At 40.7% G+C, this 15,226-nt stretch overlaps 1 protein-coding gene across 2 annotated transcripts; it reads left to right on the plus strand.

The window, feature by feature from the left end:
- The first annotated feature begins 7,845 nt into the window (after positions 1-7,845).
- lgals3b (lectin, galactoside binding soluble 3b) lies at positions 7,846-13,044 on the plus strand. Of its 2 annotated transcripts, none has more exons than XM_036542635.1 (6): positions 7,846-7,968; positions 8,732-8,742; positions 9,080-9,337; positions 10,015-10,103; positions 10,315-10,483; positions 11,088-13,044. In XM_036542635.1, the coding sequence occupies exons 2-6, from the start codon at positions 8,737-8,739 to the stop codon at positions 11,244-11,246; spliced, it is 681 nt and encodes a 226-aa protein (XP_036398528.1). In that variant the 5' UTR covers positions 7,846-7,968; positions 8,732-8,736; the 3' UTR covers positions 11,247-13,044. The 2 variants fall into 2 exon arrangements, with proteins under 2 accessions (XP_036398528.1, XP_036398527.1); XM_036542634.1 differs by having other exon boundaries at positions 7,850-7,968; positions 9,038-9,337; positions 11,088-11,788.
- Positions 13,045-15,226: the final 2,182 nt, after the last annotated feature.

Consider the following 15,226-nt stretch of genomic DNA (forward strand, 5'->3'; position numbering starts at 1 on the left):
TATCTTTGAACTGTCCTGGCTTTATTATGCGGAAGGCGCCTTGGATGATTTCACTTTCAGTGTGGTTGGCTCTGCGTCTTTCTTCAATCTGTTAGCACAGGTTGCTGTAGCTGATGTCGGATGAATGGTCCCCTACCTGACCCCCGTGTACTTTGAACTCCCGGCGTGGCAAGAATGACAGATCTCTTAAAGAGAACATGGTATCAGCCCTACCATGTGAAACCCCTTTGGACTGCTGAGTAGGTGTCATCCTGTCCTGTGCTGTGAGAACAGGTGGTTGAGCAGTTGTAGTGATGACGGGTGACATCTGACATGCTGCAAGCTTCCTGCCTAACTCTTCATAACTTGATAACCTCTGATACTCAAATGTTTGCCTTGCAGTGTTAGAGCTAGCTGCATCTGTACTGCTTGGTGTCAAGTTGTGATGTGCAATGGTTGTGTTAGCCGGTAACTGGTCTGTGATAGGTGGTGATGTGTGTCTGTGTGGGCATACTGTCTTCAACCTCAAAATTTACAGGTAGGTTCTCTGTAGTAAATACATGACCATGCTCAAGTTCATAGACAACATCTATCAGCTCTAGCAGCCGTGAAAACCCCTCATCCTCTATATCAAGTAACGTTTTACACTGCATATAAGAACAGATGTAATCTATGCAACCTTCTTCATAGTCCCCATTTACTGTAAAAGAGTCCAGACCCGGTACCTGAGGGATGCTCTCGACAACTTTGAAAAGTACATCCGCAGTTAAGGTGTGTAGTTTCTTCTTTACCTCCCATACCAGTCTCTTTCTCTCAGCCATGGCGGGGGGTTCTCACCAGACACTTGTAGACTCGCTGTACCAGGCTAACCATAGTGCTGTCAGTCCCTTGGCAAGAAGACAGCCCTTCCAGTATCCAGGTAAGTATACTCACAAACCTACAGCCTCACTGGAACACCCTTTTTGACAGCACATCACGTCACTGGACCTGTAGATACACGCCCATCTCAGCACACACGTCGCCTGTTTGGTTGTTAATTTTTAGGACTGGCATCACCAGGCTGAAGACGCCAATCCCAGCGGTGCCTCCAAAAATCTGTTACAGGTCTGTGAGACCTAGGCAACGACCTGAGTCTCCAGGATGACACTAAGTGGCCACACCAGCTCAGCAGTAATCACGCAGGCCTCAGGATTCCCAGGGAAAGATTTTTTATTTATTATTTAAGGCAAGAATGGTAGCCATCAGTGTTCCTCATAGAGGGAGTGCAGACACAAAAACCAAAATGAAATTCCAATAGAAGAACAAAAAAATTTTAACAAAATGTGTTAAACAAAATTAACTCAAATTAACCAGCTGCAGCATGCCGGCCTGCACAGACACCAGCTCACTCTCCATTCTGTCTATCATGCTGACTATATGTAGACTCGAACACCCCCTGAACAGGGGAGTCCTAGCGAGTCTACATTCAGAAACTGGATGAATTACATTTGAATAACAGTTTAACCAAACAAAAAAGGTAACATTATATTCAAAATGACAACCACAACCAAAATAACAATAAAATAAACATTACATGTACTAATAAAACAAACTACCAATATCCCTTCCTCCCCCCTCCACTCCTACGATGAACCTTCCTTAAAGTTGCAACAGGTTTCACATATACTTCATAAACTGAAAAGTAATAAACCAATCGGCTATACATTCCATGCATTCTCATCTATCCAAATGTTACCTTAGCTTTAAATACAGCTTACACATTCCTTATGGCAATAAACTATAATCTAAGCACAGCACAATCAGCGTCATTAATGCTTACACATGAGCTCTCAGGAATGCTAGTTTCATGTCTTTCAATTGAATTCATTCAAATCAATAAACAAAATAAAACTGACTACTGCTGACTGCTCAAGAAGTATTTTAGTTTCTTAAAACCATTAAAACATTAAAACAGAATACTAACTAGCGACTGACCCAGAGCGAAGATTCGCCGGGCGAAATTCGCGAGGTATTTCGCTGTGTGGAAGCCTTGCCTGAGTGGCAGAAAGATTTACTGAGTGGCAGCATTAGTGTTCAGCTTGAATGCCGCGAAAACACACAAAAAAAACCACATCTAAACTGGGAAAGAGCTGTTGTGCGACTGACTGTACAAATAGATTCAACAAGAAATCGGAGCTATCTTTTTACAGACTCCCGAAAGCTAAAGAAAGGAGAAGCAAATGGATCGCTGCAATTCGCAGAAACAACTGGAATCCAGGCACCGATACGTGTAGCTTACAGCTTTCCAAATAAAAGTTGTAATAAAATAAAAATATTTGTACAAACCTGTCCACATACAACCTGAATATCCATTGGTGTCCTCGTCAATTTAATTTCGCCATTCCGCCTTGAAGTACGACCAAGCTTTTGCGGACATTCTAACACGCTAAAGGTGAAACGGCTTACGGTGGCTTAATGATCCAAAACAGCGATCGATGATCACCAATTTTTTCTCTGACATCTCTTGTCACAAAAAGCAAAACTAAAGCCCAAGGAATATGGTATTTAGGCCGACGTTACATTAAGCGCTGTCCTCTTGCTTTTTTGTTAGTTGATCGCTGTTTGGAAAATTAAGCTACTACTACGTTTTCCTTATAGGCTAATGGGCGTCAATGGAGAGTTTTGCTTTTTTGCTAGATTTGCTAGAAGACATTGTTTATGACATGTGAGATGTCAGACAAATTTGGTGATCATTGATCGCTGTTTGGGGACATTAAGCCACGTTAAGCTTTTTCCTTATTATGGGCGTCAGTGGAGAGGATAACGCTTAACGTGAGATAACGACCATACTCCTAGGATTTCGGTTTTGATTTTCTGACAGGAGGAAGTGTTTGACAAGACATGTCCGAGAGAAATTTGGTGATCATTGATCGCAGTTTTGGAACATTAAGCGTTTTAGAATGTCCCGTCTTTTGTATGCCTTCAGGCTTTGCTTTGTGTACTTCCCCAGCGTCGAAATCAGAGGAAACCCGATTCCTGGCGACTTGTCAATGTCCATGGACCACTGGTTCTTTGGTAAGTGTAAGGATCACTGTCGAGTCCAACTGCCTTTAATTTAAGCAGATAATCGTTTGTTTTACTCCCGCTTTCACAGCTTCCCCTATTAAAGGCAGCTATGTTTTGCAGGATGTTTTGCCACTCAGTCCGACTGAGGAGGCGTATTCCGGCGGGAAAGTGACGTCAATGCATAACCTCTATTGGCAAACTAGGCAGTTTGGCAAGGGCGGCAAAATGTGGGCCAACCAGGGGTCAACTATTCAAAATATATATGATTTACTGAGGAATATGTCAATCACGCTGCACCTGCAGCCGCTTCCGTCCCCCCCTCCCGCCCCGAGCTAGCATAAGCCATGACTGAGGATAAGGAAAGCAGTATGTCTAAACGACCATAATTATCTGGCTGCGAATATAAAAAGAGGAGACTATTGAAGGAGAAAGCACTCCAAAAAACAGAGGGATTCGGTGTTACGTATATTGATCCTGGGAGTGTTAGCAAGGATGACGCACTTTCAAGTCCACCACCGAGACAGCTAGCACAACTACCGCCGTTGCTCCACCGCCATATGCTCCACAAGAGGCAGCAGGAGAACACGCGGGTTCAGATTGGCTATGTAAAGGCAGTTAGCAGGTCTAAGGAGTTGTGTGGTCCTTGCCTGAATTTCATTATTGTGCATAACTTTGCAATATTTTCCTGCTAGGTGAGCATGGTTATTTCTGTGTGTGATGTAATATGCTGTGCATTAAGTACAGTAGCTTCGAACTTGAGTGTGTGAGAATTGTACTAAATTTAAACCTACTGCCGATTGTTAAATTGCCGCCATTGTAGACAGGCTTGTTTAAGCGGGTTTCTGAGCAACCTCGTTGTTTTAGCACGCATTTTTCATGCGGGTTATGTTAAATGTTTAAGCTAACAAGTAAATACATTTTGTTAGAAGGTTACGTCGAGAAAATGTAAACGTAGCTGACGGAAATTCGACATGGTAAAACAGCATTTTGTTACATCCTAAGGTAATTGAGTATGAGTTGATTACTCAAAGAACATTAAGCCATGTGTTGCTTTATGCTAAGTGTTATAAATAACTGTAGTAACCAAGCAATGGGTTCAGATCGGCTATGTAAAGGCAGTTAGCAGGTCTGAGGAGTTGTGTGGTCCTCGCCTGAATTTCACTATTGTGCATAACCCTGCAGTATTTTCCTGCTAGTCCTGGATGCTGGACACGCTGCGGAGAAGAGCTGACGGAGCTGTACTGGTCACCTCACCGGGACAACTTGAGTATAAAAGAAAAAATACACATAGAGCTGTATACGTTTTTTTTTTTTTTGGTACCCCTTTTTTTCCTCTTTTATAGAATTTTTGCTTTTAAACTGAAGTGCGGTGATAAGAACACGCACAGTTAGGATTCAGTTAATCTGTTGCCAAGGTAACAGTTTATAAACTGGTTTAAGCACTGTCCACAACTGTTAATGGAGTTTGTGTGTAATTGACGCCTTTGAAGTAGCAATTGGGGAGAATTTAAACTTTGAGAATCTATTTTTTTATTTGTTGAACAAAAGCAGTGTAATATAAACAAAGGTGCTATAGAAAGACTTTTTTATAGGTGGAACAAAATCTTTATTTTGGTGCACAATTTACTTTATATGTGATCATACTGAAAAGAAAACCGATACATGAGGTCTCATAACATAAAATCCAAATTGTATGGTATTATGAGGGACACGTTCCAGTCCAATAATTTCATTGGATTCAGGTAATTAACGGCTACCAAACCCTGAATAAATTCTGCATTCCAGTAAGTCAATCTGGTCTGTTCATTTCTGCTGGATACTGGCACTTGGTTACTCAGGCACTAAAATAGCTATGCCGTCATGACTATGCTGTGAAGAATTTGGAACCAGGTTATTAGTTATTATGCAGACCTGTTTGGTGCGTTAATTTGTATATGGATCGACAAAATGCCTGAATATTGCGTCATGCATACTTTAATATTGTTGACACTTTGAGCACACTAGCATTGTACTAGACTATTTGCGTTATGTGTCTGGCATATTGGCGTTTGTGTGTTGTTGCTGGTGTGGTATTGCAAATAGAGGGGCGGCAAAATTGTTTTTCTCCTAGAGTGGCAGAAGTGCATGCACCGGTCCTGGCCACACCTGTATGACTATGTCTGTTAGCCCATTCATTTAGTACATTTAAAAACTGAAGAACACGTGGAATGATTGAATGTGATTTGATCCTTGTATGTTTGTTGAAAAATGGCATGCACAAGGTGAAAATACTACACAGCATTGCTTGAGAATTTGTTGAAAATATATTGCAGGGAAGCATCACTCGTATTGTAAACAGTACTGTAAAACGGATGCAAGATGCTGTTGTCTACATTGGCTCATTGAATTAAATTTATGCTCATTTATGTCGCCATGAAGATTTTGCTGTGTTCCTGACCGAGTGCAGAAGCAGCTCTCTGTCACTGACCAATGTGTTTCTCCCCACACTGTCTTTTTGGCTATAGGCACTTATGCATTATCCATATACGTTACCTTGCATTGGTTGAGTCCATACCTGTTACCCATAACAGCCACTATTAGAACCCCCCCCCGATCCCTGCATTTACTCACCTGCAGCCACCCCTGGATCCAGTGAAAGACAGGATCACTGTCCCTGTACACTGTGGCAAAACCTTTCTCCCTCCAGCTTCAGTAGCTGTCTTTGCCACCTGATCTCAGCTCCCTATTGCATAAACCAATCAGGTGCGACAGCACCCCTCTGGAAGTGTCCCTTTTTCCCCTCAGTAGTATTTCAGTATTTCAGTTAGTATGCATGGCTGAAGGAGTCGGTCATTCTCATGGGCCCATAATGTCTTTTATTCAGACATTGTGTGACATTGTTTATTCAGACATTCAGTGAAGGTGTAAATATGCAGCCATGAGGAAGTGATTGACACAGTGAATCAAATTTTTATTATTACATGATCAGATTTAGATGTTCTGCTGTATGTATGTATATGTGTGTGTATATATATATATATATATATATATATATATTTTACATTCTTAGACCTTAAAACATTATTTTTGTGCACATTCAGACGGTCTCTAAACCCACTTTTTCAAGAGATTTTAAAAAACAGCCACATTCTCTTGTCCTGAACAACCATATACAGCCTTATTCCATACTCTAGGCAACAAACAATATTGTCGCTTTTTGGCATCAACAAGCCTCAATTGAATGGCTTTTATGAAGTGATTATTCTTCATTAATCATTGCTAAAGTTTTCAGGATTTTTTTTCAGTTCAACTCATGGATTAATTCTTGTACAGTGTCAGACATGCTTTCTGAAACTCCTTGAGCACAAAGAATCTTTTCTGTTGAAAAGTCTTAGTCACATCTCACAGAATTGCCCTTCTGCTACTAGTTCTCTGAAAGTCCTGTTAAACCAGCCATTTCCCAAAATAGCATTCTTTTTCACATCAGTGGAACCATGTTAACATTCATTCAAGAATACATCTGGTGTTTTATGTTTGCATCTCTTCAATCTTAACGTCAGTCTACACGTTGTAGCATTATGAATATGGGTTTAATGTTTTTAATTTGCAGTGTTGGGTCCTAAATAAGCCATTGGGGGCTACTCATCACAACTGCACATATTTTGTACTGTCTTAGAGATGTTTTTTTACTCTTTGGTTTATACAGATATTTTTTAAAAAATCATAGCTGAGGTCTTGTACACTCTGTGGCCCTGTTTGGCTTGGTTGTTCTTAACAGATCTACAAATCTAGCTGTAACATCTTAGCACATTTGTTAGCTTGGTTAATAAGGGTTGTTGTGGGTCACCTGAAAATGGTATTAGTTCATGAGGAATGACTAGAACTGGTTTTCCTAACAGGTATTCCAGAGGTGTGCATGAAAGTGGCTGGAGCCTCACCGGTAACCGGAGACATGTAGGGTTGAGTGTCAGGTGGGATGTCTGACCCCTCCCGCAAGTCTTTTCACCTCAGTTATTCCAGTAAATATTTTTGGACGGGGTTTTTTGTAAAATTAAATCTGTGTCTGCTATGTAAAAACACTGTGAAGCATTCAGGGTTTGCATTCCTTAGGATGAATTTGACACTTGCTGCTGATCTCATGATCACAGGTTACGCACATGGCAATAGTTAGAAACCACCATGGGTGCCCTTTAAGATCTTGGTGCTGTCTGTACATGTTTATATGCTGCAAAAAAACACACACAGGGACAGCACAATTGTCCGCCCTGCTTTCCACCTGTCACCCACATCCTTCTTTCAGATATTGTGGAGCATAATTTCCAGTGATACAGCTCTCCGTAAAGAAAAAAACCCCACCCTGGTTTCTGTGGTAACTGACAGGGTGCACTGTTTTCCAGCAGTTGTGTTGTTTATTGAATACAGCCAAGGGCTCCACAGGTCTGCTCTGCAGCATTCCAATACTCTCAGCCACAGCCACACCCACAGCCACATATTCCCCAAACAGAGGCAGCAGAGACCAGAGACCTCTCTGTACTTCACTCCCACCAGATCTGGCTTGGAGCTGTTGTACATTTGGCTCTCTGTTGTAGCATGTTGCAGCAAGGGACCTCTCTTCAGGAGAGGAATGTACAAAACAATTAACTCAATTAACATAACTCAAATTGAGAGCTTGCCATAGTTCTTATAACTGTTAAACATTAAACTAGCTGCATGTGTTGGCATGCATAGTGTTTCAAAATGTCAGGCAAATGTTAATAAAACCTATTTTTGTGTCCTTTGTTATCAATTTATTTAGTCATGCGTTTTAGCACACGAGACTTTTTTTTTTTTTTTTTTTTTAGTCACCCATGGGTGTGGTCTCCCACGGTTGGAAACAAGGAGTGGCCAAGTGTGGCAACAGCATATAAATGAGGCTCTCTGTTTTCCTCTCTGCCTGTCTCTGAGTGGAAGATCTGGAACCAGCAGGTAAGCCTACCATTTAACTCTGTCCTGCTCCTTGGTTACAAACATCTCTTTTTATAACTAACAGTTTACTTAATGTATGTATTTTGAACAGACTGTTCGTGTTGAATTGATGCTCTGTTTCTAGTTTTCCTCTTGTGAAATCTGGAGATGAATATCAGACAATTTGGTTTATCTTCAAGTCAGGAATGGCAGAGAAAAACCAATGAAAGCCTCTTTTTATTGAAAAAATATCACCGGGAAGAAGTGATATCAGATGGATTGAATATCTAGACAATATTTTGAATTCATAGTGATATTTGGCCTCACTCCAAAACACGTAAAGCCACTCCACTTTTCATCCAGTTAGTGTGGGTGTGGCAGCTGTATGATTCCTACCTTGGCCATAACCCAGGGAGGGTTCCAGATATGTTCCTTTATGCTTTCTGCCAAGACAATAGACAGGTGAGTTATGCACCATGTTCTGTACCAGTTCCGCATGTCATTACATGTCATGCAGAACCATGCTGCACTTATTCATACACCCCAGGAAGATGATGTCCCCTGGTGTCTAGGTACAGTGTTGCAATCCGTATTCTTGGAGATACAGGTCAATATTTTGAATGAATGTTATTTAGCACTGTATCGAGTCCCCTCTATGTGTTACAGTTGTCTTAAGGGTGTATATTGATTTAAGGTATCACAAATGTTCATTTGTTCAGTGTAAGTACACCCTAATGGACAATGATACCATGTTTAAAAAGTCATTTTCTTTTTTGTTTTGCAGAAAAAATGGATGTGAGTAACTGCTTTTTTTGTCCAATGCCAAGCAAAACATTCCCATAGCAAAAATCGTGTATGTGCCAGTAGTAATGAATGTGGGAGTAGTAATAAATGTGGGAGTATTGATGAATCTGCTGCATGTCATAGCATTTTCTGTTTTATGTAAAGTACTGATTGTAGTATAATTTTTGAGGAATGTTTACAGTTTTAAGGGATTGTAGTTACGTACCTGCACTTGTGTGTGTAAATGCATCTGAGTGAGTGTGTGTGTGTGTGTGTGTGTGTGAGATGATCTCTTTTTCTTTCTCAGCTCTCTGATGCTCTGGGGGATTCCGCCACTTCTGGTCAGCAGGTTAACAACCTCTGGCCAGCACAGAAAGGAGAGAACTCAGATGGAGCAGTGTGGCCAGGTCAACCAAACCAGCCCCTCTGGCCGGGTCAACAACCACCTCAGCCCATGTGGCCGGGTCAACAACCAATGCAGCCCATGTGGCCGGGTCAACAACCGAGTCAGCCTGCCTGGCCAGCACAGCCTAACCGACCCACAGCCCCAGGTTGGCCTGGTCAGAACCCCCCTTCTGCACCTCAGCAAGTCCCCTCTGTACCACTGGTGAGAGAAGACCCTAGCAATCATGTTCTCTCTTCCCTGCTTTTCCAATTGGTTCTTATATTACATGTAGCACAGCAACTGAAAGATGCTGATTTTCACTATATCACTCAAAACACACTTTATATTTGTTTTTTCTTTTGGTTGATGCACCGAGCAAGACCAACCTACAAAGTCAGGTACAATAGGGCAAATAAGACCACATGAGCCATGAAATAGATCCAATGTTGAATTATCATATCTTATGATCTTTGTCAAGAGTCATTTCCATTCGTTTTAATGTACCAATTAATGTACACTATAAATAATAGGTGTCTAAACAGGCACATGGCTCAGGTGGCACTTTAAATATCTACCTGCAGCAGAGTACCAGTTTGTGCCAGATTTGTTTTTTTACTTTAACCTGTTATTCACTGCAATATTCCTCAAATTGTTGCATATTTTTGTAAAAATATGTCAATGGACCCATAATGTTCTTATGTTTAATATGATGCTGTAAAAGAATGATAAAACTCTGAAAAAGGTTTCCACAGCTTGACAGTTAGATCAGGGTAATGCTGCCCCCCTCTGGCCCTGAAAAGCCCTGAAAATGCAACTATACAGCATGTATGCATTGCATGCTAGCAGACCTGCAATATGTATCTTAGTCAATGGGGTATAACTTGCATTCTCCCTCACAGACAGTGCCATATGACTTGAAGCTGCCAGATGGAGTCTACAACAAAATGCTGATCACAATCAACGGCGAGATCAAGCCCAACAGCAAAAAGTCAGTAGTTTCTGAACTTAAGTGTTTTGTCATCATGGCACAGGGGGTAATTACTGCAGTGTTACAGATGAAGGTCAGCACCATTGATACAGCACACCACGCTGTTGGTTTTGTCACTGTGGCTGTCATGAGTGCTGATTTATCATTCATAGACGGGCACAGACCAGACTGTTGTTTTTATCACCGTGACCATTGATGTCTTCTTCTGCAGGTTCGCTGTCAACTTGACTCGAGGCAATGACATTGCCCTACATTTCAACACCCGCTTCGATGATTGCGGAAAGAAGACAATTGTACGGAACTCCCTGGTCGGAGGAAAGTGGGGCAAGGAGGAACGAGAGCTCAGCAACTTCCCATTTGTCCAGGGAAAGTCTTTTGAGGTGAGTGTGTGAGGAAATAGTCAGCAGTTACACACCAGAACATGTAGGGTATAGCTCCATCAAAACCAAAAAACTTTAACAACTTTAATAACAAATTAAAGGTAGCATTAACTGTTGGGCAATTAGCTATACATTTTAGTTTTAGCTCAGGGTTATTTCAACAAGTTCATATTTTAAAAGTAATGCTGAACTCAGCAAAGTGTTATTAATATGATATTGAAAGTTAACTTCATTTTTAATTGAAAGCACACTCCCAGTATCTTTGTCTTCCTTAGTCAGTGAATATCAGATATATTATTCTTCACTGTGGAGTGCAATTAATGTGTAATTAAAGGTTAAGCCAAAAGAAACTGTTCAGTGTTATTGAAAATGGGCTGATTGTGAGAAGCAAATATATTTTTATCACTCAGCCTTGTTAGGTTCACACCTGTTTGGTTTGAGTGTCAATACTGTGGTGTGTTTTCAGATTGTCTTATGGTTACATTTGAATGAAGTCAGGAAAGAAAGGGTAAGGTTTAATTTTAGAGCATGATATAGTCACTGATGAAGTTTTAAGATGGCTTACACAAGACATTATGTTTGCTTGTGTATGACGGGGACACAGATGAAGATCCTCTGCACTGACAACGAGTTCATGGTGGCGGTAAACAAGTCTCACCTGCTGGCGTTCAAGCACAGGGTTACAGAGCTCAATATGATTACCCATCTGGGGATCTACGATGACATCACCCTCAGCTCTGTGACCGTGGAGACACTGCCCTGAACAGCCTCATCTTCACTGGCCCTCTGCTCCTCAGATCAGGGACCGTATTCATTCAGCGTCACCGAAGTTACTCCTCAGATTTTCACTCAATAAAAATGTACTATCGCAAAGCAGGTAGTGGGAGTTATCTATGAAGCTTCCTACGTTTACGCTCACCTGGGAATAACATCGTTTCCTATGATCTCAGGTGATTTTTACGACATGAGAAGTGCTACAAACGAACGGTAGCGATGACATTTTTCACAGTCCCGTATGTTGAGAAAATGGACAATAAATGAAATCGTTGAAAGCAGTTTTGTGGTCATAGCGCTGCAATTTGTCAACATGATGAAAAATCTCATGAATGTTAATAAATGCCACACGTAATTATTTGAAATAGTTTTGTTAATAATCACGATAATACAGTGTGTCAAAATTATATTGTTTTCTTTTTCATTACGGGTAATAAAGCCTAAATTTCCCCGGAGAATACTGGGCTAGAAATTGCATGTACATCAACCCTGTTCCGCAACTTGCAGATATCGTGCCTGAATTGCGCAAAATTTTATTTATGTGGTTTGTTTCTGGGCTGTTGCCGGATTTATTCGTGGAAGACGTATTATCACCTTTTCCAACTACGGAATTTCCATATTACCTTATGAATCCTATGAAATAATTGATATGTGAAATATTGGTTGAGTCATTTATGTAGTTCATACACTATATTTGTGTAAATAGTGATGCAACAGAAACGTATGACGCGTAGCAAGCTGTTGTACTTCAGCTTTGCATCTGCAAACGGGCATGGGAACGGAGGCATTAACAATGGTTTTTTTTGCCCATCCCTTATCACCAAGTAGGTGACATCCTGGCGGGACGCCGAAGTAACGCAAGTAAGTATGCATTGCTTTTATTAAAGAGGTATGTGCCGACTTTTTTCTCACAGGAGGAGTGACAATGTCTCTAACAAGGTCGCTGACGTAGGCCTACGGAACAGAATACCCTCCTAATCTCACCAATATATTTTTGACTGCTCCGCGTCGTCAAATGAATGCAAAACGTAGCTAATTTTCTCTTCCGAAATAAAAATGCATGCTGGCTGTCTCAATGCAGTCACGCAAGTCCCAAAGGTTTTGGACAGTCCACGAGGACTTCTAAACTCTGGTGTTTAGGTCTAATCAATTCCACTCTGTCAAGCACTTGGGACGTATTTCCTACCTTGGGAAGTTTGATGAATACGGACCCCTCTCGATTCATGTCAGGGTAGCGAATGTCCCTGACCAAACCCGTGTTATTTTTAAAATGGATAAGGGTTAGTACAATATACATGCGGAGGGCAGGAAATGTCTTTTGTGTAGCCTACTTGATTTCAGTATGTAGACCTAATACCGAGTGTCTTCTAAGCTTTCATTAGCATTAAACAGTCATTGCTAAAATTATCGCGTAATAAACTAAATGAGTTGCAAGGCCTGACCTCATAATTTTACTTTGTTTTGTTTATCTATATCTGAATGGATTAACAGTGAACACAGAGAATGAGGGGATCCATGTCAGTTTATAGAAAGATCAGTACACCTGCAGAGCTCCTGTGAAACTCTTGTGAAAACTACAACCTCTCTGTGTTTGGAACCTCTCGGAATAGTACTCATGAACCAAGAAAATATTAAGTGACAAGAGCTGAAGAGTGTGTGTGTGCTTGACAAGGAGGAAAATAGTGTTGAATATCATTCCAAAGTATGCTGACTGCATTACTGTTAGTGACACACATAGGATACAATTTTTACATATTACCCATTTATACAGCTGGAAATAAATATAAATTAACAATAAAACTGTCAATAATCTGATGGATTTGTCGTAGCTTTTGAGTTCTATTCGATGTATTCCTGAAAACTGATATCATGTGGTCATTTTCATTGTCTCCACTAGATGACAGAAGTAGATCAAAGCGAAAATGTTAAGCGTTGATGGATTATTGTAACTAAGTAAATGTTTCACATTCAACAAAATAAGAAGGCTGGTGGAGAGTCATGTCTGTGTTGAGTGGTCAGTAATCCCTTTATAGAGTTCCTTGAGAGTGATGTAATTAGTGCCAGATTTAATTAAGTTGGTGACTTACTTAACCTGGTGATAAAGATCACTCAGATGGGGAGTTACACTAAATGAAGTATACTTCTTGTACAGAGTACAGAGTTTTTAATCAGTTGTTGATTTAAACCAGTTGTTCAGCTAACATTCTATAGTTTAATAAAGCACAGTACTAAACTATATTACTTTTTAAGTATTAAGAAGTACTTTTTACTTTTTCACAATGAAAATTATTTTACTAAGCGCTTATTTGGGGAAAAACATCATGCACAATGGGCCCTCAAGAGACATTGAGAGCATTTGAAAACATTTATTGAATGAATGAAAAATTGTCTTAAATACCCCAAAACTGTTCTATGACTCAAGTATTGCTCCATCCACCCCCAACATGGAGACCAATCACTGACTTAAGAATGCAAAAATCCACCTACACAGTGTTGACTAGGTATGCAATGTACAAATAAGGGCCAGGCTGACCCACTTTAGCAAACCTGGGTTTATGTCCTGCATTGTTGAGAGCAGAAAAGTTCACCTCTCTCCTGCAGAGTGTTCCCTCCATGTGCTCCTCACACAGCCGTATTCCCCTTTACCAGACTGGGGGGTGGGCATGTTGGCACACACCATGCAGATGCTCCACCAGGGAGAGATGCCCCCAGCTTCCTGCTTGCCTTGGGCTGTTGGCTAAATAAGCATCCTGCCAACCTTGAGCCTCCCTGATCCTCACCGCTTCCTCCCCATGCAGGACCACCTACCAGACCTGTAAGCCACCACAGTCAAGTCCCAGGCTATGTCAGAGGTGTCTTATAAAGAGTTAGTGAGTAGCATAGTATTAGTCCTTTCACCTCTTTCAGAGCAGAGCAGAGGGGTGTTGAGCTGGCTGGGTCTTCTTAATTGTAGTCAGGAAAGCCAGAAAAGGTAAAACTTTACACAGAAAATCTGTGGAGTTCACTTAAATGCATGCTATTAACAACACAGGAAACAGGTCTTAAATAGTTCAAAGACCCCTTGTTGGTGAGATTACAGATGTTCAGTTCTAGCATTTGATCCCATGAAAGACAGTAAATGAAGATCAAAACTGAGAAAACAATACAAATCATTGGGATCACATTCCTGTGCACTATGGGTGGCAGGTATACTTTATTATTGCAATCAAATCACTTTTCAGTGAGGAGAATGCCCTGCAATGTATGTAGATGGCAGGTCAACCATGTATTTTTAATGATGGAAAGTGTGGATGATATTCTTGAGGGAAACTCGAGATGGCCAACATGAATTATTGAAGTGTAATTGTGCAGAGTACATGCAGAGCCTGTGAAGTCCATAAAGGATGGCCAGTGCTCTCAAATCATTTATTGTGCAAAGTGATAGGATTTCAACACCTGTTGCGTGTCTCTGGGACACCAAAAATGTCGCTGCATGTTTTGTTTTGTGATAGTAGAGTTATTTTTATTTGCTGCAGCAGATGAATGAGCTATATGGACAGGTAGCAAATAAAAATGATATACATTCATTGACTAAATGTCTGTTGATTACATCTCTATAGCAGTAAAACGAAATACTGCTATGACTGCAATCACAGTCTAATTGTAACTATTAATAATAGTTTATTTGCTTTGTAAACAGTGTAATCCAGGTCAATTTACAGATCATCCATTCATACAGCTATCTTTACTGAGGCAATTTATGCTAAACCCCTTGCACTAGCGTACAATGATAGTGCTCCCCTGGATATCAATTCCACAACCATTGGGTGATAAATCTAGCTCTCTGTGCACTGCACTATACTACTGCCTGGGTCTTGTTAATAGAAATAATTATGGTTATAGTAATCACCTCACTTAACTTCAGAAACTAGACTGAAAGTACAACAGTTCCATTTTTAATTTGCATTCAGTGCCTGAATTGTGTATAAA

This window comes from Megalops cyprinoides, chromosome 12, assembly GCF_013368585.1.
Source record: "Megalops cyprinoides isolate fMegCyp1 chromosome 12, fMegCyp1.pri, whole genome shotgun sequence".
NCBI classification, from domain to species: Eukaryota; Metazoa; Chordata; class Actinopteri; order Elopiformes; family Megalopidae; genus Megalops; species Megalops cyprinoides.

Bases quoted from the DNA above. Each gene is read 5' to 3' on its own strand.
- lgals3b (XM_036542634.1), top strand. The intron at 9,338-10,014 runs GTGAGAGAAGAC...TCTCCCTCACAG, and splicing joins AAGTCCCCTCTGTACCACTG to ACAGTGCCATATGACTTGAA. The intron at 10,104-10,314 runs GTCAGTAGTTTC...CTTCTTCTGCAG, and splicing joins ATCAAGCCCAACAGCAAAAA to GTTCGCTGTCAACTTGACTC.